Here is a 24306-nt window from a genome sequence, read left to right as displayed (position 1 = left end):
ACGCTGCCCTGAGCTGTGCACGACTGGGAGGAACGGGTACATCCCTTGACAGAGGCACAGTCGTAATGTGTTCAACGGCGGCCGGCGTGGAGGCCTGTCGAGGTCATGCGACCTGCCTCACCAATATCGTTCAGCAAGTTCGTTCGCAGAGCCGCTACTGTTAGTTGTGGAGGGAGCACGGAACGTCACCCAAGATGTCACACAATCGTCCGTCGTGAACCTTTCAGCCCGTCGAGCCGTTTGGTGTGGCGATACCGTTCGTCTTCGCTTCTACGTTTGGAACGAGCCCAGATTGGCGGCGCTTAGCTGGGTCCTGGTTCTCCTGTGCAAGCAAGCAGAAAATGTCAGCTTTCTCGGTTGGTGAAGCTTACCCATCATTGGGGCGTAGTAATATCATCTTTTGTGCTCGCTCGCTACTCACGTCGAAGCCTGCATTCGAGAGGCTGCGCTTCTTATGTGTGGGATTGGCGTCGGGTGCAGGCGTCGCTTCCTTGGCCTTCTTGGTCTTCTTCTTGATAGGCCTCGTCTCGCCATCAACGAAGACGTCCTTGGGAAGATCGTAGCTGTTGCGTTGCGGTCAGCCCAAGACGTGATACCACACCACAAGGCATGACTTACTTTCGGACGTGCTTGATGCGAATCGAGTGCGTGTCCATGTCATACTTGTCCCAGTCAAGGCAGTTCGATGTGAACTCCGAAATTGGGTGCGAAATGTCCAGATTGTTCTTGCCTGGTGCACGAATTAGCATTCATTCAACTGGCAAACTCAACAAGATCTCCCATCACCTTTGTGGAGCTCTATTCCCAGGTAGTACCGAGTCGTCCAGATCTTCTGCGCGCCGTCCTTCTTGGAGTCCGTGTTGGTCTTTTCCGCAGCGTCGGCAATCGCATCGGCATCGCCTTGAGCTGCGGCTGCGGCTTTCGGATCCGCAGACACGTCGATAGCTTTCGTGTCTTCGATCTGGCAGACGAGACTACCGTCAAGCGTCTGTTGCTGTTCGGCGTCGTTCTTGCATTCGTGGACGCTCTCGAAGCCTTTGTAGTAGGGATGGACCAGCTTCACGGAATCGGCGTCTGAGTTTTCGATACCCTGGATGAGGCGTCGAAGCCGAGAAGACACAAGACCACTCCACGCCTGCTGAGCCTCCTTCGTCATGGACGCGGTGATCACACAAATGTAGTGCTTGTAATCCTCTGTGAAGAACGTGTGCCTTGTGACAAGGTCTTTCCACTGCTTCTTGCCGCTGTAGATGTCATTGGTGACATCGAAACCTCGCTTCAGCTCTTTGATGATCACGGCCTTCGTAGACCTCTGTACGCTGACCGTGGAGTTCATGCAAGGATACGCTGGAGTAATGACCGGCATGACGTGGAATCGATCACCTTTGTAGATGTTTGGGTCCCACTCTCGCTCTTGAAGGAACGAAACTGTCTCTCTGGCTTGGAGAGTGACAGGTTGAGGCCAGCTCCAATTACTCATGACAAAGAAGAACTTGTTGACGATGACAGGTGCAGCTGCCTTGGGATAGAGTTGGCATACTCTGGCAACGAGCATGGCCCAAGCAACACCACCTGGAAAGCCATAGTTTGCACCATACACGCCACGTCGGTTGGCCCAAAGCTTGATGGCACGCAGTGCAACACGGAAGGTTCTGCTTTGAGGCACCGATGACAGTATTCGGTCTGTGACTCGGGTGCCGTTCACGCAGCGCATGTCGGTTTCATCCAATCCTCGCAGCAACTTGTTGTCTGTCAACTCGAGCATCTTAGGCACTGATGAGACTTGCAAGTTGGAGAAGATAAGATCGATCGGCACTCCATCCATCTCGAGCTTGATGATGGGAACGCTGATTCCAGGAACAGCAACCAATTCGGTGAGCTCCTCTGCCGGCGTGTGCTTGCGAATGAGATCGGGCATATATTCGAAGAAGTCGTCTCTCGTCACGTGTTTTGGCGCCACCATCAGAGTATCGATATCCGACCCAGGCCCATGTACACCAAGGCGAAAACTTCCATATGTGAAGACCTTGCCGCCCGCCTCTTTCAAGATCTCCGCTGGGAGTCCTTTCTTTTTGCCTACCATCTGGACCAGGTGCGAGAGGAGACGATTGAGCTTCTTAAGGACATCGTTCCTGCGATGCTGTCAGTATCACAGTTCAAGGCGCACGCTTTGTAGTCACAAACCTCTTTCCGGTGGCCTCGGGCGACTCGAAGTTGTTTTGCGTCTTGAGTTCGGCCATGAGGGCCTCGCTCAGTTTGATGTCGAGATCGGTCGGAGGATCTGTGGACAGAGGCGCCGAGACACCCAAGTGCCCTCCATTCTCAGACATGGCGGAAGTGCGATGGTGGAACGATGGAACCAGGCGGCACGGCAGCGGTTGGCCAGCAGATCATCAGATCACGCAGCCAAACAAGTAGGTGTGGTGAAGGCGCTCACGGTCGCGGCGACAGCGACAAGGGAAGAATGGAAAACTGTCAGAGGTGCTGCGGCATGTCCAGGGTCTTCGCGACAGCACCTGTGACGCGGTGGATGAGGCAGGCGAGATGGCAGGTCACAAAGAGCGTCGTGATAGTCGGAAGAGAGGTCGGCACGCTAGTCTTTCGGCACGCCCCGAATTCCGGCAAAGCACAGATCACGAGTTTTCGCGCCGCACGTGGCACTTTCCTTCCATTTAACTTCACTTCGCGTTCTCACACTTCTTCAAGTACACGCTCTTCACTAATTGTCGGCAAAGAAGTCCCTTAGCTGCTCATCAAGCCATTTCACATCCTCCTTGCTGTCACCAGGTCCTGGAAGCGTCGTCAACTACGTCCACACGCGACTCGAACGACTTTCAACTCACCTCCAGCCCAATGGCCCCAAATCGAAGGAAACGCAAGGCACTTCCCGATACCAGGTTTCATATGCGCAACTTCAATCTCTGAGTCCTCGGGAGCTTGAAAGTGCATCAGTTTGCGTCTCATTGACTTGCCCCTGAGTCGCACTCACGGAAATAGAGATCGGTCTGCGCAGGAAGCACAAGAGCCTTGGCCTTAATCCCCTTCATTGCAGAGTCGAAGTCACCTGGGTTGGATCAGTTTGCGACTTTGCATACAGTCGGTCGGCCGGCCACTAACCGTTGTATGGCTCCTGGGCCGAACAATCGCCCGCTTGCCAGGTATACAGCATAGCAACCATGTTGTCCGGATCTACGCAATGTTAGCAGGATGACATTTGCAGGCCAGGTTTAAGCAACCTTTGGACAGCGCCCAAGCTTCCCAGAAGTTGACCATCTTTCACGAACAAGGTCAGCCATCGCACGACACAGTCTGCTTTCGTGCTTTACGCACAAAGTCTTCGATATCCTTGAAGCCCAACACAGACTCGTAGAGTCTCTCACGATAGAAAGCCTGACTGAAGCCCCATCCAGAGTAGACGCGGCCGAGGGCTTTCAATCCAGTGCTTCGCTCTTCCTCAGACCAGGCACGATACGCCTCTGGCTTGGCCTCGCCTTTGCAGACTCCTCCAGAGACTGCACCCTTTCCCGCGAGTACTGCAGACTTGACTCCTTCCAGCATCGATTGGTTGTGCAAGGCCGTTTTTGCGGCGCCACAGAATGGCACGATCAGGTCCATAAAGTCGGGATCTATTCAACCTTTAGCGAGGAGGAGAGGTGTCGGCGGTGGTCAACATACATTGGGTGGCCCACTGGAAAGTTTGCCCAGCTCCCATACTCCACCCAAGGACTGCTCGCGCATGCTTCACGCCGAGCTTCTTCGTGACTAGCTCATACTGCGCCCTGACATTGTCGTAGAAGAGAACCTCTGGCCATGGTCTGATATCTGGTCTGTTACTCGGGGAGCTCGACTGTGAGTTGCCGAACAGTGCCGTAATGATGATGAAATATTTCTCCGGATTCAACGTCTTGTCCTTGCCAATCAACCATTCATTGTCAGAGATCAAGCCGGAATACCACGAAGGATAGATGACGGCTGGATTGGAAGGCTGCCCAAATGTCTTGTAGGCTATTTTCGCATTGGGAATAGCTCCTCCATTCTTGAGCTTGAAGTCGCCCAAGTCGTACGTCTCGTAATCTCCAGACATGATGTCGATCCTCTTCTGCAGATGAATATCTAATGAGAGGAGCTGCTTTGGCGAAAACGAATGTCCTGGTTCAGAACGTTCAGGATGAAACCGCCCTCTTATCTACTTCTATCTGGCGCCCTTTCCCCAAGCATTACCTTGCCCCGCCTTGCTTGTAAATATCACAGTGGGGTGTTCAACTCTCGTCTCTCCAGCATCCACTTTCTATTCCTGAACAACAACGTTGCTTGCAAGAGAACCAATGGCAATCACAATGTGAACAATAGAGACTACAACCAGAGCACGACTTACTGCAAGAGACAATGTCGATGACCAACCACACATCCGAGAAATTTCCGCGAAGCTGGATCTCGTTGCGAGGACGAACGGAGCTCCAGCTTTTGGAGACAGCTTCTGATGATGACTGATTAGGAGCAGAGCTCTACAGCAGGTCTAGCGTGGAGGCGAGAAGAATGTGAGGCTATGACGTGCCGATGCCAATGGCCGAAGTAGCCAAACAGGGCAAACGTTCAATGTGACCTTAATAATCATCAAGAAGGGCTCACTTCTTTGACATTGAGATCCCGTTCTTGCCGCTCAAACCCGCCAACAATCAGGATGCTCCTGCTTCTCCCGAACCTCACCCTACTCAAACTCCTCTCCAGTCCTCCAAAACCACCACCACAACCATGGCGTCAACCATCAGCAAACCCCTCCACGAACAAATGATGGACAATGAAAGATCCATCCAACGCAACCCGCACGGCAATTTCAAAGAAGTCGAAGCCAGCCGTCCAGACTGGGACGGCGAGAAGAAATTCCACTTCACCAAGACCAAGAACCCCTCATGGAAACCCGGCGACGGCGCCAACGACGGTGGCGAGAGCCTCAAAAAGGAGCACATCAGCATCAACCCGTATGAAGACGGTCGACCGTCCACGTTCAACTACAAACTGCTCATCAGCGCGATCATCCCGCGACCTATCGGTTTCCTGAGCACGCGGTCGAAAGACGGGAGTAGTTCAAATCTGGCACCTTTCAGCTATACGCAGGTGATCAACCACGATCCACCGGTGTTCATCGTGGGGTACGCGGGGGGTTTCGACAAGGCGAAGGACAGTCTGAAGAATTTGATGGAGACGGGGGAGTGTGTGATTAATATCATCAGCGAGCATTATCTGGAGGCGGCGAATGCTACGTCGGTCAACGCGCCGTATGGGGTTTCGGAGTGGGCGTTGACGGGGCTGACGCCGGCTGCTTGTGAGAATGTCAAGGCGAGTCGGGTTAAGGAGGCGGTGTTTAGTGTTGAGGGGAAGCTTATGGAGACGAAGGAGTTTGAGAGTAGAGCGACGCCTGGGAAGAAGACTGGTGTGTTGGCTATCATTGAGGGGGTGAGGTTCTGGGCGAGGGAGGATGCGATTAATAAGGACAAGAATTTGATTGATCCTGAGGTGGGTCCCTTTCCCAGGTTATGAAGGTCTTGCTGATATGAGATAGATCCTCCGCCCAATGTCCCGTCTCGGAGGCATCACCTACGGCCGCTTGATGGAAGGCATCGAGCTCCCACGGCCGGACTGGGACGAACTCAAGAAAGAAGCCGAGCCCAAAGGCCTAGTCAAGCCCAAGGCCGACGGACAATGAAGCGCCGCCAGCCACTGAGACAAAAAGGCATGCGGTAAGGAGTCGACACAGATTCTAGAGCTTAGATTCCCTAGATCCACAAGATCCTCCCAAGAAGCTTTCGAGATATGCTAGTTCTTCTCTGTCGTTCACGTAGTCGACCACTCGATCGAGCCGTCCTTCGTCCCATGCGATGCCGTGCCAGAGCAGGATGCCGATGGTGCGAGAGAGGATCACGGCTTTCCATATGTCCTGGTCTCTCAGCTCAGGGATCTCAGCCCTCAGCCTATCCCAGAACGCATCACGAAGCTCATTCGCCCGGTCATAGTATACGAACCTCTGTCGTTCGTGGTCGAAACCACCAAGCAGATGCTCGATCCCATACAACGACATCCCAAAGGGCAAATATTCAGCCTCAGCCCAGTCGACCAAGCCAGTAAGTCTCCAGCTTCCTCGATCGACCATGATATTACTCGGCAGCAGATCCCCATGGTTCAGCACAACCGGTAAACAATCCAGTAGACCCGAATCGAATCCTCTCCTGACACTCCTCGCTCTCAACCGTAACCACCTCCTAGGAAGTCCCCCCTCAAGCAAAACAAGCCTCTCCCTAATCGAAGCACCCACCTTTCCCTTCCCCCTAACCCTCCCATACCCATCCCCCTTCCTCCAACTCCTCATAAAGAAACCCGCCAAATCTCCCATCAAGCCCCTCAACCTCCCCAACTCCCCTTCACCCAATTCACTCCCACAAGGCTGCACTCCCCCAAACGCTACCCCCTTCACCCTCGACATCCCACAGACCTGCAACCGCACATCCTCCCCAACACTGACGTCCTCAAACCACAACATCTCCGGGACCAACTCTCCCCATAAATTCCTTACATCCCTCACAATGCCCTCGTGGATTTTATGCGCGAGTAATCGGAACTGTACGACCACCACCTCTCCACCCCCTTCCCCTCCCCTATCTCTCTTCCGCACAAGAACAGTATAACTACACCCACCCTGCCCCCTCACCCCCTCAAACCCCCAACCAGGATACCTCCTCCTCACAACCCCCAGACAACGCTCAACATCCGCAGCCTTGAGCCCGTTGCGGCGAAAGAAACCCTCGTCTAAGTCGAAGGAGGCGTTCTTCGTAGCGAGCGGCATATAGCAAGTCAAGTCAAGTCAAGTCATCAACCCAACAAAAGTAAGTATAGCCTCAAACGTGTGATTGTAATCTTATCGGCTGAGGATGCATTGTGTCGGAGCTGTGTGCCGCGTCAGTGACATGCATCACTGCAACCACCACGAGCACACACACACACGCATGCATGGTCGTTAGCCGTGAGAGGGGTTCAAGCATGCAAGCAAGCTGTAATGAGCAGAACTCGAAACGACCGAATCAAGAGCTACTTGTGCTTGCACACTGATACGTGACAACGACTGCAGCAATGCCCCCACGCTCTCTGCAAACGATTCATTCTTGGATTGATTGATTGATCCTCGCATGCATGTACTTCTAAATGCCCAGTCTTGTTGTCCTTCTCCATTCTCCGCTTTTTACGTGAGCGAACTCTGGGCACAACATGCACATGCACATATCAAAAGTGTGTGAGAGAGTAGTAGGAACGAAGTGCGACACCGTAGCGCCGAACCAAGATCATCAATCCATCCCGCTTTCACATGCACCTGCACGGCAATGCGTTGGTGAAATGCCGGTTCTCGCACCTGATCCATCCCGCCCAACCATCCAACCAAAAGGGTATCGGTAAAAAAGATGCTCGCCACAATTCTGGTTATGTTTTTGGAGTCTCATCGTTGCCTTTGATGCAGCTGCGCTAGATTCTTCGTCATCAACTTGCCTCGCTTGTCCCGGTGTAATACCTGTAGCCACCACAGCCCCACAAATTCGCTGAGTGAGATTTCGCGTAACTGTGGTAGTGTCACAGTGCATGACGTTTGGCGTATCGTCGGTGACCCGTCCGTCGCCAAAAGGGACTATTGCTGCAGTTCAGCGTGATCCTTCGCATACACCTCGGGCCCAATGTCCCGGTGCTAAAAATAAAAATTCCCTCGTACCGCCGAGTGATCGTCAGCTCAAGTGCTGAACACGGGGGCTTTGACCAGCACCGATCGACCTCGCACAGAAACGCCGATGCCAGCAGCCATGCGCACTCGAGGCGGTACGTCTTCTTTCATGCCTTGCGAGCTTTCGGGCCTGCCCAGACTGCTTGAGCTCCCAGCGGCGCCGGCATGTTTGCCTTGCGCCTTGCTTTTGCCGCCTGTGCCTGTCAATGCGCTCAGCATGCTCCTTTTCTTAGATGGCTGGTCGGTGTTACTGTTCTCAGTCATGTCCGTGACATCGCTCGTGGCGCTCTTCAGCGATACTCGATCTGCTGCATCGTCCGCAACGGACGTGATGAGCTGAGGTATGCCAGACTCCACTTTCATCTGGTCGGGCATGATGCTGTAGCCGGGCATAAAGTATTCAATGACCACGTCTCGGCTTTCGAGCGGTAGATGGATAGCGATGCTCACGACCAACTCAATGATCATGTGCACACCGCCTTCCAAATCTGAGGGCGGCGGGTCTTGCAAGTGTAGTGCAAGTGCGCTGACAAGGCCGTCTTTGAGCGTATCGGTGAGCTTTTGTCGGTTGTCGGGGCATGCTGGTGATCGTAGTGCTTCTCCCAGTCCCTCGAGCGTTGCCAATCGCCAGTTCACGACCTTGGAAATCAGGTACTCCTCTTCCTCTGCAGTCTGCGAGATGGGTGCAGACTTTCGAATGTTTCTCTGAATGGTCTTGAGCTGCGACGACAGCGACGGTTCCAGGTCAGGGTGAAAGAATTTGTCGAATACTTCTTCCACCAACCAGCATGATATGAATGCACGACCGGCTGCTGTCATCTCTTGCTTGCCAGTGGCAACCGCATCCCTGTTGACAGAATTGACCAACCACTGCGGAATGCTCTTCCAGCTCTTTCGAATGCTGAACGCGAGTTGTGCGATGAGGCCGTCGAGGCGATTGAATCTGGTGGTATACTCGCTGTCGTCGAGGGATGTTCGTGACTGTGACAGGCGTTGATGTGCAAGGCTGTTCTGGAGCTGCTTGACTTGATCTTCTTTTTCAAAGTAGTACTTCTTTACCTTGGTGTATTTCTCGCCTGTGGAATGGTCAGCAAACAGGAGGAGCAGGCCACATGTAGATAGCCTTACGAAGTTCTTTGTGATCCTTGATTAACTGCGCGATATCTTCATCTGACATCTCGTCGCTAAGCTGCGACGGCTGCGGTGTGGCTCGACCCACATCTTGCGGCGGCTGTGATTGTGGTGGTTGCTGCGTTGGCTGTCCAGCGTTGCTCTTGAAGGCTTGACCTTGCGGTACGACCGAGGCGTTGAAGGCAGGAGCCTGGCCGCCTTGCGTCGAGTGTGAGCCCTCGCGTGAACTTATGCCGTTGTGTACGCTCTGTCGGTTGTTGCCATTGGCAGACCGTGTCGCCTTGGGAAGCTGCTGAGAGCCATTGTTCGACATGGATGTGTCGTCGGCTTGCTGCTGCGAGAAGCTGCGCGATGAGGCCAGCGGCGGGCGGGCAGCTGGGTCGTGGGCAAAGTGCGAGTGAGGGTCGGGCGGCGAGTATTGAGACGCATGTGATTGTGAGTCCGTGGGGGGATATTGCTGAGTTCTTGAGGGGTTGGTGGCAGACGGCGTCTGGATAGCGAGGCCCACATTCGCCGTATTCCCCGGCGTCACTCGGGGGGCCTGATAGCCGCCGCTCTGCTGTTGTGCAGGATGCGGCTGAGACGGGTGGTGCAGGGGCTGTTGTGGCTGTGCATCCGCGCCTGATTGATGATATTGCGCAGCAGGAGGAGCATTGTAGATGGTCTGGTCGCTGCTGCCGCTACTTATAGACGCAGCTGCATTGCTGGGCGGGCTCAAGACGCCCTGCACGCCTTGACGTTGCTCGCGGAAGCCCTGCTCGGTATTCAACCGCTGCAGCCTTCGCTGCGACCAGCGATCCAGGGTTACGTGCGGTCCGGAGTCGGACGACGACTTTCCAGGTGTGTTTGCTGCGTGATGCGCGGCGCTCATGGACGCGCTATCGTCCCCAAAGAATATGTGCTCGTGCTGCTCTTGCGGCGTGGGCAGCTGCGTGAAGTCGGGCGACCAGGCAGGCGGCGGACTGGTCTCCGAGCCCTGGTAGGCGTACGGGTATGCGTGTGGTTGCTGCTGCTGCTGTTGTTGCGCGGGAGCAGAGAGCTCGGCGGGGAGAGGGGTCGGGTTGAGTGGAGGAGGGGCGTAGGCGTTGCGTGCGAGGCCGCCCTCTCTGCGCAGGACGGTCTGCGAGCGTGTAAGACCGCCGGCGAGATGGGGTGATGGATGGCCTACGTCGTCGGGGGAGTAGGCGGGCGGCGAGGAGAAGTCGCTGCTGGCCGCACTGGGGGGCAGGACAGCAATGGAGCGGCGGTCTGTGGTTTTGCGCGAGCGGTTAGTGTCGTGTGGTTGTTGACGCTATCGTGGGCCGGCGGTCTACGTACCACCCGGCTGCCCGACTTGGGCGGACGACCTCTCGTGGACGGAGACACTCCTGTTCAGCGCAGCGGGCTGCCTGGGGGGCGCGGGGTTGGGCTGCGGCGAGGGTTGTTGGGCGAGTTGGGTTGGTTGCGGTGGGTGCTGCTGGGCGTGCTGCTGGGCGGGACTGAGCGGCAGATCTGGATGGGCAGCAGTGGTCAGCGGTGTTCATCGGGCGGCCATCAGTGCCATGGCCAGCGCATTGGCAGCAGTAGGCAGTAATAACAGTATCGAATGCTCGCTTGGACTGTGGCCGGGGTTGGCGATGGACGACAGGGCCCGGCAGGGGTCGGAGGGTCCAGCTCTGCTCTGCTCGCCCACGCTGCTGGCAGATAGCACTCCCGGCGGCGCGGAAAGGCGTGTTTCTGGACGGAGAGACGTTCGGGATTGGGGGGTTTGCAGGTGCAGCAGTGTGGGTGGATTGTATAGTGGTGGATGACGGCGAGGGCGCGAGAGCTACTTACCCGGGTGCTGGACGCTGTCAGGAAACCAGCTGGCGCTGTGCGTGGGCTTTGATCTCGACGCCTTGAGAGAGAACTTCATCTGTGGCCCGTTGCCGCTATCGAGGGGCCCGACGACGTCTGTCGTCCCAAGTGTCAATGGCGCTGGTCTGAGCGCGGCCGGCGGAGCAGATACATAGAAACAAAGACTCCCACGATGCAGCAGGAGAGACGACGACAAGGCCCGCCACAACTGCCAGCACGCGCCGGCAGGGAGCAGGACGAGGAGCGGAGGGGCAGAAGGGGAGGCAGTAAATGAGAGGTATCGATTGCGGTGGTGGTAGCAGCAGCAATAGCAGTAATCGCCTACAATAATATTGGCGGCCTGAGCAGCTCGGCGCAACTGCGAGAGCCTCCGCTGCAACAGCCAGTCCAGCTGCAGCAGTGACAAGCCCTATGCAGCTCGTCTCTGGACGACGAGAGTTTGCGGTGCGAGCACACCACCACCACCGCCAGTATGCGACACGGCCTTCTTCAGCCGCCACCTCGTCTCGACCAGGAAGAGCTAATGGCTCGCCGCTGCTGCTGAGGTCCGCGCCGGCTGGGCTGCAAGCTGTCCATTAGTCGGCGGGGATTGATGATTCTTGTCCTTCAAAGCCATCCGCGCCGTCTCCGCGTACAGACGTATCGTTCGACACCTATCAGCAGCAGTTGCTGGTTTCGACTCAGCTCGCCGCAGGCATCTCGCTCTGCCAACTGCAGTCATCACATCTGATAATCGTTCTTCTTCTGCTTCTCCTGCTTCCGGACCGGGATACTCCACATTAGATAAGGAGGTTTCTAATTTTATATAAATTACGCTAGTCTAAGCGTAGCTAGCGAACGGTAAAGTAAATATAGATCGGATAGAGATATAATATATAGTTAAGTTATAGAGGTAGGAGAACTAAAACAAAGATAGGTACCTTAGTATACTCTTAAAGATAATATAATAAAAGTTAGAGTCTATTTTAATTTATCTACTAGTATAATTTTAATAAAAGTAAATTTTTTACTATAAAACTAATCTCTTATATTATAAAGTATTTAGATCAAATTATTAAATATGTCTACCTATAGAAGAAGAAATAAAAGATAAGGCGCGCGTACACAGCCGCTAAAAGCCTAGGTAATCGCTGCAGAGCGTGATTTTTTCACTCATACCAGCCGGTCCTCCAACGCCCCGACTTACCATCAACAAAAGGTAGGTATCGAGTATACAGGCACTTCAAGTGGAACAACTGTTCAGAAGTACAATGCATTGCGTGGAACTAAAGATACTCATCCACCTCCCCAGACCTCGCAAGTTTGGCCCGCATAGCCTTCACCTTCGTGTACTCTGCTTGACAGTGTCATCACTGCCAGTGATCGTTCCGACCCACATTGCGAGCAACAACATTCTGGTCTGTTGGCACAGTGTTCCCGCTCAGCTGCGAACCACGCCACATTCTGGACTCACGAAGCGCTCTAAGCTGAAGATCCAGGCGTCCGCCTGTTGCATCTGGTGGCACGGGCTGGTTGGTGGCGAGGGCATGTAGAACTGCATGATGCCCTATTCTTCGAGTTAGCAAACAACCGTAAAAATTGACTGTGTATCGTGAACCTACGGTCTGCAAGGTCGATCAACTTGTTCTTGAGCAAGAACTTGTTTCGATGCTGGACGAAGTGAGGAGAGTTCTGTCCTGGCGACAACGCTTCGGGGTAGCCTGCAAGTACCACTTTCTTCTCGACCAAGCTGACGAGGTAGGTGTTGTCCTGGAAGTGGGTGTTGTTGTTGCTTTGATCAGACTGAAGCATCTTGCCGATGAAGCCGTCATACATCTGGCCATGAGCAAGTGGATTGGGGTGTCGACTGCCGAAAGCACTGATGTCGGTGGATAGCCCGGCAATACCCCAAGTGACCAGATGTAATTCCTGTGGAGGATTCGGATTGCCAGGTGCCATAATCTGGTCCATCTCAAGAATGAACCCAATAAGACGTGGATCGGCCAGGTAGTTCGAGACAGTTGTCGGCACTGGGAGTACTCCACGACGATGAAACACCAGCCCGTAGCTCTGGAACTGTGCGTATCCACCGCCGGGAGCAGTTGGACGAATGAATTCGGGGTGGTTGTTCGGGTTCGGCTGATTGAGCATGTTGTTGTAGTGCTGGTGGTCCATCACCGTTCGTGCGATCAGAGCGTTGTAATGGGCCGCATCGTATCCACCTTCAGCGTGGCTTGACAGGCGCTTGCAGAACACAGCCAGCATGTAAGGCTCATCTGGTTTGTCCAGGACGGTCGGCTTGCAGTCTTTGGCGTTGCTCAGCACGCGTTCGAATTCTTCAGGGGCAATGGGGCATCCCATCGCTGAAAAGCCTCCTCCGGGACGTCTTTCAAGCTCATCATGCCGAGTTGGTCAATCTTGACCCAGTCTGACTCCTCGAAGCTTTCGAAGACACAAGTTTGCTTCAGGCTCTTGCAACGAGTGCATGCACGTTGGTTGTGCTTGCCGTTGCATGCGACCATCTTAGTGACCATCTTCGTCTCTCGACATCCCTTGCACGCCGAAGCATGGCAGCGAACAATCTGACGCTGGTATCGTTCTCTACCCTTCGCCTTGTCTTCTTCAGTCTCAGCTTGAGGGGCGTTAGATCGACGAGAGAGGTTCTGCTGATCCGGCAAGTTGAAGCCCCAATAGATCATAAATGCACCTCGCTCGCCATCTTGAGTGATCGACGAGTAGTGGCCCAACATTGGAGCATCATCACCACCCTGTACTCCATCGTGGTGAATCCATGCGACAGGGGTATCGTCGTTCACAGGTCCAAGGATGTGGGCCTGTGCTCGAGGCGACTCAGGGGTGGTGCCACCGACCACTAGACCAATGGCAACGTACTCTTCCAGATCTCTGCGTTCAAGCATGAAGTCGACCATCAGCTGAAGGTGTGTCGCGTTGAAATTGTTCCGTGTGCTCAATTGGCCCAACTCCTCGTCGAACGCTCTGGAACCTGGAACAAAGCCAGAGTCTACCAATCGGCGGACCAAGAAATTTCGGAACTCGTCAGTCAATCTACCCATAGTATTGGGGACGGCCTCGTGAGTCGAATCATCTGCGCGTTCTTCGTCGTGGTCTGCAAACATGGCGTGCATGAGGTTGTGGTAGTTCAAGGGAGTTGGTATGTCCGGCTCTTCACCACGTAGTGATTCATCGGTGCTGTCCCAGGAACGGTAGAGGGCTTGGGCGCGGCGCCACCGAGCATTCTGAAGAGCCTCCATCAAGGCACGAACACCACACAAAAGACCAGTATTGCTGGTGTGGTTGAGAACGATTCCGTCCTCGATGTCGTGCTCAATCCGGTCGAGTACAGACCTGCTTGCTACGAAATGCCCGTTGTGGGTTTGGGCAAGCGCGTGTGGTACTGCCGGTCCAACAACCTGTCGAAAGAAGGGGTGAATGCTTCGTAGGAAATCGGGCATGATTTCCGAGACGATTGCTTCGGCATCATCAATGGATAACTCTGCCGCGCTTCTTGCAGATTTGTGGTTTTCGATGAGCCAAGCGCGAATCGTTGACTCGTCCGAACGTACAACGTCTGGGTCTGCTCCACGATCACGAGCAGCAACTCGGAGCTCATCGGTCTTAAGTTGGTGCCACAAAGTGCTGCCGAATCGCTCCGAAGCAGTCCATTCGAAGCCCTCCAGCGCATCAATGTATTGAACCAAATCGAATCTGCTGATATGAGTCTGTGGTCGGTCGGGAAGCTTTGCTCGGGCCTGGGCTAGAGGAACTCCTGTGAACCGCCCGAGTGCCACGCTGAGACGGCGAGTCACATTGTGAACGGTGTCTGCGGCTCGGACGGGCCCCTGTTGCTCTCCTTGCAGACCTCTCGACCGGAGCCATAACGAGTTGCGGCGAGCGAGGAGTTGCACGTCGATGCTGGTATCTATGTAGAGGGGATCCAAGACCTGCGGACCTTCAGGCAAGACTCCACCCTGAATGGCATCCTGTAAGTAGAGGCTACGGATGAGCGCCGCACGGGGAGAGTTCGAGGCGACCGCAAGATTTCGCTGCTCTGCGAGGTGCGCCAGCATTGCTGTGGGCAGGAGGTGGTACGCATTCGCGTTGTGGCCGAGGTCGCCTTGAACTTGGGCGGCGCGTTCACACATTTGCTGGAAGGCGTATGCATGGTCGGTAGGCGTAGGGTAGGTGGGCGTAGGATCGGTAGGCGCAGAGTCGCCGGGCCTTGAGAGCTTTGCGCGTTTGGGTGGGACGTCTTCTCCTATTCCCACTTCCTTGGCCTTGCGCTTGATATTCTTGAGGTAGGTAGCAATGTTGTCCTCGCTCAGAGGGGTCTTGTCGATATCCTTCATGTGCTTAGTGCGAGTGGCTTGATAGCTCGCCTTGAAATCGGCGTTTGAGTTCAGCAGTTCGGCGGTTTGCTTAGTCGTTTTCTCGCGACGTTGCTTCAACAACAATTTTTGCCAGGTCGGCAGAGAGTCGAAGAAGCGTGCACCACTGTTGATGATGGCTTCGTCAGTCAATGTCTTGGCCGGTTTCAGGTACCGCTGAGAAGTGAGTTGGCGTTGGGTTTCCCGCTCCTCTTGCGTCGCGAGAGGTATCGTCGTCGTCGAATCGCGGGGCAGGACTTCATTGGCGTCGCGACTTGAGAACTTCGACACTGCTTGATACGCATCTGAGTTGAGGATGCCGGCTGTGAGGTCACGGTGTTTGGCTGCGGCCCACTTGCGTGCTTTCGCCTCGTCCTTCATTGAGATCCAGGCCCGACCCACTGTCCATACGCTGATCTGCGCCCCTTTGCTCCGTTGCGATTGGAGGTAGCTCCTCAGAAGTTCTGGATCGGTATTGATGGCGTCGGCGATGGCTTGTTGTTTTGCGTTTTGGAGGGATTGATCCACGACATACCTCTCCCAGTCTTCCATCGCGATGCCATTGAAGTCCTCGACCGTGTAGTTCGAAGCAGGATCGCGTGGCTTGCTTTTGCGTCTCGCTTGCCCGAGGAGTGTCCCGCTTTTTGCCAACTTGCGCAGTGTCCGCCACCGTCCCTGGAGGACGCTCGTTGTAGGCGCGGCTTTGTCGGGCTCATCGGCCCAACTCTTGAGAAGCCGAGGATCATTCTTGATGCGGTCGACAATGACAGCATAGGTCTCCTTGGCCAAGCGTCCTTTCACGAGACACTCTTGCCACGGCGTGAGATCGTCGAAGTCCTCGAAGGTTAATTCGCTTTCACCCTCATTCTTATCGTCTTGCTCGCTATCCTCTTGACCCTCTTCAGCCTCTTGGTCGTCATCTCCACGCGCTCCGGCTTCTCTCTCTTGGTGACGCTTGTCCTCGTCTTGCTCCTGTGCCTTCGCTTTGCCCTTCTTTGGGTTCTTTGATGGCGTCTCTGACATTGCTGGTGTGAGCGGCCGTTTGATGTACGGCTAGTCGGGGACTGTTCGCAGAACAAAAGGTAGGTGAGGTAGTTGCTCGAAGTTGGCGAAGCGCGTGTGGGCTTTGAAGGCGCGGAGAGTTGCGCAGAGGTGAAGCAACACTTCGCGATGTGATGATCAGGAAAGTCGGCAGAGTTTCCAAATGCTATCTTCTTTTGGTAGTTCGAAACCTGGTCGGTTGGCGTAGATGGAAGGCAATCCGTGGAGAAATTTTGTGTGGAAGAAAGGTGCCCAAGCAGCCGTTTATTGGGACGAGGCGCAAGTCGCAGACCACCAGAACCTTCGTGAAGAGTTACTCGCGAAACAAGAGACACTTCACTCGTGTAGGTGAATGTCTCTAAAAAAGTCATGGAACAGTAAGGCCCCGCGCTGTGTTTGTCAGGGGCTGCAAACGACGAGCTTTGTGTGACGACCAACATCTCTTCTACCGCTTGGTTAGCAGATTTCTCTTACACGCTGGAATCCTCCGCCAAAGCTCATTCGAGGCCATTCACTTACTATTCGATCTTTGCGCCAGTCTTGTCGCTGCGTCGCTGAGAGATTTGCAACTCCGTCTCCTCAACCCGTGCCCGCCACAGCGACGACCTACCCAACGACATCTCCTGCGACAATGACCACTCGTATCCCATCATCCCTCTTCGGCCCAGCAAAAGATGTCTCAGAACGCGTCCATCAACAAGATGCTGATGGTCCGAGGCAGTACATCCGCCGCATCTCCGCATGGAATGGCCAGGACGTGAGTGTGCTTGAAGCTATCGTAGATGAGATGAGCGAGGATCACTTCTACGTACGCAACGAGCGCGCTAAGCACGGCGGAGATGCTTTCCACGAACGTTACGAGGTCATAGACGCCGCCAATGCGCTTCTGGACCGCAAGGACACTCCACTCTACCACAGGGCAGCGGTATACATGATGTTGGCGTACATGTCGCATCACGACCCCTATTTCCAGATCGAATGCCTGCAAAGCACTCATGTCTATCTCGATCAGCTTGAGCTCAGGACGCGACGGTTCCAAGAGTATCTCGACAACCTCGACCAAAGTATAGTTGCAGGATATGCTCAGACGCGACGTGAGCTGGGCATTCAGATACTCCTGCCAGAGGGTGTGGAGCCACAGCCGATCGTCAAGCCTGATCTCCGTCTCGACCACAGACCTGCGGGCGTTCGACGCGATGCTCTGAAGCTGTTCGCGGTTCTGTCAAAGGCGATATCAGACGTGGAGTACATTAGCGAGGACAGCCGGATTGACGAAGAGGCCGTGCAGGATGACAGTGAGAAAGACATTGGCCAAGAGAAGGATGCCGCAGAGAAGATGGACGCAGGCCCAGATAGAGGGGATATCACAATGGCGGATGTGCCAGCCATCGTCGTCCAGACTGATGATGGAAGCAGTTCTGCATCGCCATTTTCCGGGACCGCCGCGATCGCAGGCGCGTCATCTTCTGGTCCTCAAGAGCTGTCTTCAGCTTTTGCGTCTGCTTCCAGTACTCCATCCGATTCACAGAGAGATGCTAGAATCCAGAAAGGCCCTCGTTCGCCCGTGCCATCGTTGCTTCGTCCACATGGGGCTTCGGCCAGTGCCAAGCTCGACACGGCCACTGGTATTGGGCATGGTGATGTCCGACTCTCTGGAGTATCGCCTCCTTCTGACGATGCCCAAGCTGGCTCTCAAAAAGCGACCTCGGTTGCAGTCGAGGACAAGAATGCAACGCAGTCTTTGTTCAATCTCTTGGGCTCAGACTCAGGATATCCCACTCACGGCCTCGGCCACGAGCCAGTGCATAGCCGGTACCGGAAGAGCAACTCCACCAAATCCAAGCCGTCTACAACCAAGTCTAGGAAGAAGCAGTCGCAGCGGCCGGGAGGGATTGACACGCTGCGGCATGCATTTGATCCACCCGAGGCTACTGCTCCACCGCCGGTCTCGCCAAAGTTCGCGGCAGAGACGCCATACGACGTGCCGGTTCGCATGAAGTCTGATGACTCCAAAGACGGCGGAAAGGGTGACAAGGAGGACGAGCAGATGAGAGGATAGATGTTCTCCCGTAGAGGTGTCTCAGTCGTTCAGGGTCGAGAGGTCGTGGCCTGGTTCGTTGGCTTCCATCGATCGTGGAGATGGGCTATATCTGTGTATCGACGACTCAGCTATGAGCTCGTACGACTGTTGCGACGAGCATGGTTCAGATGGGGGCAACGACGGTGATGCTATGGCCACGAATTCGAGCGAAGAGGTGTTCGAAGCTCGAGCGTCTTATTGTCAGCAGGGAGGGAGCGGTTAGCTCAGGTAGCGGTTAGCGCAAACTTAGCGCATAACCACCCGTATGCGCCCAATCTTTAAACAATTACTACTGACGTACCACTCGCTCTATTTATTTAAATTTTTCCTACTATATAGTATATAGTACTATAAGTATTATAAATTAAAGTAAGATATAAATATAGTATAATAAATTATATAAGGTTAGACTTATATAAGCTTATATAGTTTAAACTACTTAGATTTCTTATTAAAAAGTTTTAATAATAAAGCTAATTTACTCTTTATAGCTACTATTATAATATAAGAAATTAAGTTAGTAGTATTTTTAATATAAACCTAAGTCTTTTATTTACTAGCTAGCTCGGCTCTACTTCGTCTAGAGTTGTAAACTTTAGCTAGATCGCGATTCGGATCGTCGCTGGGCCTGTCTTTATGTGCCGACTTCCTTGCTACTAAAAATATACAAAACACCACGCTGCAGTTTCTCGGAAATGACCTCTCCTGGTATCGTCGCCGACTCATGCTAGCAGTCTGCGCTGATTGCTCACCGAGAGACACCGCTCAGGAGAAGCCTGCAATATGAACACCTTCAGTCCCGCTACTGCGCTGGCTCATGACGCTTCGTCTTCTGTCGTGCTGGCTCGCCATCGCCATTGGTGCTTGAGAGCTTGCCGGTCCAGTCACCTAGCGACGTCAGAACGTTGCGCTCGTGAGAAAACGATCGCCGCCGACATGGTTTCACATCTGAACGGGTCCAATCACACGTTGTATCCTTGCTTCTCTTGGCACTCCCTAACTTCCATCGTTGCATGTGCGATGGACGAAAGGCCATTGGAACTCACTCGCTGGACCCATAGCCGCTCTGGTACGAGTTGGACACGCTGTTCAAGTCCTTGTTGACGCGGTCAAGAGATCTTCACCAGGTCTGCCATCGAAGTGAGTCCGTCATTTGTTGCTTCAAATGTCTTGACTTGGTTAATCTCCCTCTCGTAAACTCTCCAAGTGTCAACGTTCCGTCTCGGCCTGCTACTTCTTCCTTGTTCTCCTCCGCCCACAAACAAACTCGGAAACGCTTCGCTCCTCCCGTTGCCTTCGTTTCTTATTATTACGACATCTGGTCGTCGTCTTGCCCGACACCCTTACCTCGCCCTTTGACCTGCATTGAAAGAGGCCACCCCGTCCTTACAGCTAGCTACAACCTTCGCTCGACAAACACACCCAACATGCGCGCCTCTTCCGTAATCAGCAGCCTCACGCTGCTCGCAGCCACAGTCTCTACCGCGCCTCTTGTCCGCTCCCGAGCTGCACAGGCATCGGATCCACCTTTCCAGGTCAGCAAGCTGGTCATCGATACTGTCGAGAATGGCAACACAACCATCAAGTTTAACATCTACGACCCTGACCCACTCACAAACGCAACGGCCACATGCTCTGGGTCTTGGAAGGCTGATTCGACAGACTATCCCAAAGATACCTACGTACGTGTCGAGCATGTCTTCTTCTTGATGCTTTACTGATGGTATGTCAGGAACTTTGCGGCAACAGCACCTTCGCCTGGAACTTCGACTCGTTCGACAGCGTAGAGAAGTTTACACTTGGCCTGGAACATCAATTCACGGACCCATCGTAAGTTCACGCCGGTCAACTATCACAGACAATCCAAACAGCTAACAGTGCCAGTGTCGGTGACCCACCCTACGACCAAGTCACCAACTTCGCCCACGCACCTGTCAACACCACCTACATCTCGTGCGATGGCGTTGGCAATGTGTCGTGCAAGCAGACAAAAGCAGTCAGCGCACCCATCTACGCAACCGTCGCGAAGCGGTAATGTTGCACCGCCTGATAATGCGCGGCTTCGACGTCCTACAGCACCAGGCCCCGGGATAATGGACCTCCCGGCTTGATGCAGGCGTCGTCGTGCAAAGTCTGGAGATCTGATCCGCACAGCATTATTACCGACATATGCTGTGCGACATCAAAATGCGGGCTCAAGGAGAAATGGTCATCCACTCGTTGTAACGAAATGTTTCGAGAACGCGGCAGCATCATGAAAAGAGAAAAAGGCAGTAGACTTAATGTATAATGAAAGTACACGTCTGCGGTCAGGATCTAGATAGAATATGGAGGCCCTCGATGAGTAACATTGAGGGTTTCGAAATCGGCTCTTCGTCAAGGGCCTTTGTACATACACGCGTCTCGGCATTTTCGATGCTTTTCGAGAGATATTCTACCATCTCGATGTCCTTCTCCGACTCCACACAACCGATGTCATCGTCGCAGTCCTCGCCATCGCTAGTCTCAGAACACTGCCGCCTGCACCCAATGACTGGAAACAAGAGACCCAAGTCCAATCCAGTCTCGAACGCGGTGCCGAGAGCGCGAGAGCGAGATCTCTCCAGCAAGCGCGCCACAAAAACGAGGTCACATGGTCCCCTTCTCGAACCCCGACCTCGAATTGCTCACTCGTTGACTCACCACCACCCGCAACAAAGCGCTACCCAACTCTAGGACTCACACCATGAATGACGCCCAAACCTTTCTAGAAATTTTCCCTCTCGTCTTTGCCAACCCAAAACCGGGGTTGCGACATCGGCTACATGAGTCTTCCGGAGTCATTCGTATGTCACTCTTTGTTGGTGGGGGTGGTATATAGGTAGGGTGACCATGCCTTACCTCTCTCTGGCAATTGAACTCCGCTTCTTTGTTGGTACCACTACGATGAACGCTCGCTTGGACTACGGATACAACCACTACCAATACCAACATTCTCTCCCACCCGCATCAACAATGACCTCAGGCTCAACCTCCAAACAAAACCGCAAACGCATCCGACATCGACCCTCCCGCGCGAGGAAACAAGAACTCTACACCGCTTCGCAGCGATCGGGTACTTCGCCTACCACCGACAACACACCGTTTAAATCGAAAACGATGTCGACCTCTGGTACGATGTGGTCGACGAACCTCCCACGCTTGCTGAGACAAGAGAGCGCCGAGTCGAGGGAACGAAGGATTTTTGGCGGGGAGGATGGCGATACGGCTTCGGCGAAGGCACTTAAGGGGGCGATGTTGGATGTTGTGCTCGGGTTGTTTGATGGGGTGGATTATGAGGATGGGATTTGAAATGGTATGAGTTATGAGAATGGATGAATACATACGACCATCACGACTTTAGATGTTGTCTTGGACAAGAGATGGGCGCTTGGGAGATTCTTGGACATACCTTTGTTGTCTTGTTACAGCGTTAAGATACCCCACTCCAGCTCAAATCTCATCATGGCCTTCGTTGCCAGCAGCAGCAGCTCTCTCCGCCTCTTCACTCAACGCGGGATTCGTCAACTTGGCATACTCCAACTGTTGCCTCCTCGCCTGCTCCGCCCTCTCGGCCCTCCTATACTTCGCCGTTTTATCAAACTTCGGCTTCGGCCTCTTCTTCTCCGCCGCCGCACAAAGCGGCCGGATAGGCAACATAGCCATCAGCCCGGGATTCCGTTGTACATAACCCACCTCAAAGTAATCCTTCCCCGTCTCGCCCCTAAACACCTTCGCCCAATGCGCAATCGTCTTGTCCACCTCCTCCAACGCCTGCCCCACCATCTCGTACCGATAATCCCGCTTCGTCTCGCTCAAATCCTCGTCAAACTTATCCATAAAGTGCGGCACATCCGTCGGCACAAACGTCCACTCCGCCCCCCGATAGTCCGCGATCGAATCTTCCTTGAAACACCCCGTGATGTACGCCCGCGTGGCATCTCGGCCGGCGAATTTGTTGTACGGACCGCCCGGGGCGTAGATCCTGCGTCCGGCGGTCACGTCGTAGATGGTGCCGTTGAGCGCGAGGTAGATGGGGAGGGATTCATTGCGGCCGTCGTAGTGGAAGAGGTCGCCGTCGGCGAGGATTACGGGGGATCTCTGCGGTGGGTGGTTGTCTCAGTAACCGGCGTTATGTGGGTGGGTATTGTTTTGGGCTTACCAGTCTTGCCGCGAGGACTTTGGGTCTTATCCACCAGGGCCGGTAGTTCCACGTTATGCTGTCGCCGGTGACGAAGTAGCTTGCTATGCAGTTGATCAGGAGGAGGCCGGCTATGATCCTTAGGGCGTCTACGACTCCTATGCCTGAATTGTCCTCGCTCTTGCTCGTTGCTGCATTGCTTTTGGTCTCCTTCTTTTCGGCCATGTTGTCGATAGCTCGGTCGTCGTGCTCGGGGTTGGAGACTGTGAAGTCCTGGGTTCCCGCAGATCTCACATCGGGGAAGAGCCAAGCCGGAGGTCTCTCGAACGCACCCGGCCTCTTATGCAGTGTCCAGACAAAGCAAGCTGTCCTCTTGTGACCAGTCTCGAGATGTCAGGAAAGCAATGTTAAGTTGGAGGGCTAGAGCTTCCAGAACTGTGGGGCGTCGCGTGGACCGGCAAGCTCTTCATCAGGTTAGCACGGAACTTTATGCACGACGCAGGTGAAGGAAGTGTGGACGACACGTGAAACGTGGGGAGGATTATCAGAGGAGAATCTATTCTCTATCTGATGTAGTTTGTGAGTGTATGGCCGGAGACACAACGGTGGTGTCGGTAGACATCTTGCCGCGGCTTCCTCAACCATCAAGCTTCTATTTGTGGTGCTACGATTGCTGCCTCTCGACGAGAAGCGTGGTGCACAGCGACCACCAGCTCAGCGATCAAATTGCTGGACCCTAGCGAACGGGCGGTGTGGTTTTTGTTGTGGACGAGAGGCATGATCAGTCTCAGCTCTTCAGCCGCCTATAGATTCGATTAGATTGATCGTCGATGTTGTGACAAGGAACTTACACTGCTGCACAAACTCTTGTGCTTTGAGCCAATAGTCCCTTCTCTTCCGAGTAGTCTCAGAGTTCGACTTTGGTGAAGACGAGGTTTAGTACTGGTTGAGCTTGCCCAGGCCCCAGAGCGAGGTCTCCCGGAAGTAGTCATGGCGACCATTGGCCGCCTCGAGCTCGGGTGATGGGTGGAGCATCTGCTCCCGGATGTACTCCTCGGCAACGTCGAATCGAAGCTGAAGGACATCGGCCCAGATCTGGATGATGATCTGTGGGATCCGAATGGGTCTGAGACGCGGGTCGAAGATGCGGTTGATGCGGCGATAGAGGCCACGAACCGAGCGGCTTCTCTCGAGCTCTTCAGGTTGCATCACTTCCGATGCTTGTCGCTCGATCCAGGACGTGACGAGACTCTCCAAATGCTTGTAGAGCCTCACCCGGTTGCCCACACGCTTCGCCATCTCGATGTGGCGCATAGCACGCTGATGAGCCTCCGTCTCGGAGCTGAACAGTCTTTGTCAGCTCAAAGGCGCAGATTGGTTGGGCTACCGTAGTAGTCACTTACCTCTCGTCGGTTGGGGAGTGAACAGAGGCGGAGTCGCCGATGATGGTTGGCGAAGACGAAGTGTCGGATGCTGCTGAAGCTCACGTTAGTCCCACAAGTATGGCTCTGTCTCTTTAGACCCTGGAACACACCATCAGAAGTTTCGTGGCCGAAGTAGAACGAGTCGCTGCGAGAGCCAACGGAGCTGATGTCGTCGGGGACGGCGAAGTCAGACTCAGTGTCTTCAGATACAGCGGACTCGGAGTTAGTGTCAGGGGGTACTGGATGCGAAGTCAGTTCTGTGCATGTCGAATCATGTGTCTTGTGCAGCCTTACCGCTTGCAGTGACAACGACTGCGTTCGAGGCTGTGGCGGTGGCGACTGGAACTGGAGGTGCTTGGGTGACCGATGGTGCATTGACGATAGGAGGTCCGGTAGCAGGAGATGGGCTTTGCTCCATGAACGTGAGCACAGGCAGCACATCATGGCCGTATATCTCGCCGTGAAGAGCGATCAGTTCCTTGAGACTCTTCACGTTGCGATCCATGTTGCGG

General features: G+C 54.2%; 11 protein-coding genes across 11 annotated transcripts; 4 read left to right on the top strand and 7 right to left on the bottom strand.

The window, feature by feature from the left end:
* Positions 1-223: 223 nt before the first annotated feature.
* M409DRAFT_30851 (uncharacterized protein) lies at positions 224-2330 on the bottom strand (the record flags this gene model as incomplete). The annotated part of the gene is made up of 5 exons (XM_033810098.1): positions 224-322; positions 422-563; positions 619-730; positions 787-2132; positions 2185-2330. The coding sequence occupies 5 exons, from the start codon at positions 2328-2330 to the stop codon at positions 224-226; spliced, it is 1845 nt and encodes a 614-aa protein (XP_033659577.1).
* A 389-nt stretch (positions 2331-2719) lies between these two features.
* Positions 2720-4084, bottom strand: M409DRAFT_30850 (uncharacterized protein; the record flags this gene model as incomplete). The annotated part of the gene is made up of 7 exons (XM_033810097.1): positions 2720-2790; positions 2844-2936; positions 2990-3064; positions 3118-3189; positions 3237-3273; positions 3331-3626; positions 3676-4084. 7 exons carry the CDS (start codon positions 4082-4084, stop codon positions 2720-2722), a joined length of 1053 nt encoding a protein of 350 aa, XP_033659576.1.
* Positions 4085-4791: 707 nt separating this feature from the next.
* Positions 4792-5704, top strand: M409DRAFT_71531 (uncharacterized protein; the record flags this gene model as incomplete). Its single annotated transcript, XM_033819216.1, has 2 exons — positions 4792-5514; positions 5561-5704. The coding sequence occupies 2 exons, from the start codon at positions 4792-4794 to the stop codon at positions 5702-5704; spliced, it is 867 nt and encodes a 288-aa protein (XP_033659575.1).
* Positions 5705-5758: 54 nt separating this feature from the next.
* M409DRAFT_71530 (uncharacterized protein) lies at positions 5759-6838 on the bottom strand (the record flags this gene model as incomplete). The annotated part of the gene is made up of 1 exon (XM_033819215.1): positions 5759-6838. One exon carries the CDS (start codon positions 6836-6838, stop codon positions 5759-5761), a length of 1080 nt encoding a protein of 359 aa, XP_033659574.1.
* A 930-nt stretch (positions 6839-7768) lies between these two features.
* Positions 7769-9761, bottom strand: M409DRAFT_71529 (uncharacterized protein; the record flags this gene model as incomplete). Its single annotated transcript, XM_033819214.1, has 2 exons — positions 7769-8835; positions 8888-9761. 2 exons carry the CDS (start codon positions 9759-9761, stop codon positions 7769-7771), a joined length of 1941 nt encoding a protein of 646 aa, XP_033659573.1.
* A 3262-nt stretch (positions 9762-13023) lies between these two features.
* On the bottom strand, positions 13024-16113 carry M409DRAFT_30846 (uncharacterized protein; the record flags this gene model as incomplete). Its single annotated transcript, XM_033810096.1, has 1 exon — positions 13024-16113. One exon carries the CDS (start codon positions 16111-16113, stop codon positions 13024-13026), a length of 3090 nt encoding a protein of 1029 aa, XP_033659572.1.
* A 649-nt stretch (positions 16114-16762) lies between these two features.
* M409DRAFT_61463 (uncharacterized protein) lies at positions 16763-18190 on the top strand (the record flags this gene model as incomplete). The annotated part of the gene is made up of 1 exon (XM_033814770.1): positions 16763-18190. One exon carries the CDS (start codon positions 16763-16765, stop codon positions 18188-18190), a length of 1428 nt encoding a protein of 475 aa, XP_033659571.1.
* A 1448-nt stretch (positions 18191-19638) lies between these two features.
* On the top strand, positions 19639-20246 carry M409DRAFT_61462 (uncharacterized protein; the record flags this gene model as incomplete). Its single annotated transcript, XM_033814769.1, has 3 exons — positions 19639-19893; positions 19944-20041; positions 20090-20246. 3 exons carry the CDS (start codon positions 19639-19641, stop codon positions 20244-20246), a joined length of 510 nt encoding a protein of 169 aa, XP_033659570.1.
* Positions 20247-21136: 890 nt separating this feature from the next.
* Positions 21137-21541, top strand: M409DRAFT_61461 (uncharacterized protein; the record flags this gene model as incomplete). The annotated part of the gene is made up of 1 exon (XM_033814768.1): positions 21137-21541. One exon carries the CDS (start codon positions 21137-21139, stop codon positions 21539-21541), a length of 405 nt encoding a protein of 134 aa, XP_033659569.1.
* A 141-nt stretch (positions 21542-21682) lies between these two features.
* Positions 21683-22595, bottom strand: M409DRAFT_30842 (uncharacterized protein; the record flags this gene model as incomplete). Its single annotated transcript, XM_033810095.1, has 2 exons — positions 21683-22330; positions 22392-22595. 2 exons carry the CDS (start codon positions 22593-22595, stop codon positions 21683-21685), a joined length of 852 nt encoding a protein of 283 aa, XP_033659568.1.
* Positions 22596-23306: 711 nt separating this feature from the next.
* On the bottom strand, positions 23307-24299 carry M409DRAFT_30841 (uncharacterized protein; the record flags this gene model as incomplete). The annotated part of the gene is made up of 4 exons (XM_033810094.1): positions 23307-23712; positions 23774-23846; positions 23905-24033; positions 24089-24299. The coding sequence occupies 4 exons, from the start codon at positions 24297-24299 to the stop codon at positions 23307-23309; spliced, it is 819 nt and encodes a 272-aa protein (XP_033659567.1).
* Between the last annotated feature and the right edge of the window lie 7 nt (positions 24300-24306).

Source organism: Zasmidium cellare, assembly GCF_010093935.1.
Source record: "Zasmidium cellare ATCC 36951 unplaced genomic scaffold M409scaffold_74, whole genome shotgun sequence".
NCBI classification, from domain to species: Eukaryota; Fungi; Ascomycota; class Dothideomycetes; order Mycosphaerellales; family Mycosphaerellaceae; genus Zasmidium; species Zasmidium cellare.
This window is presented reverse-complemented; position numbering and strand designations above follow the sequence as displayed.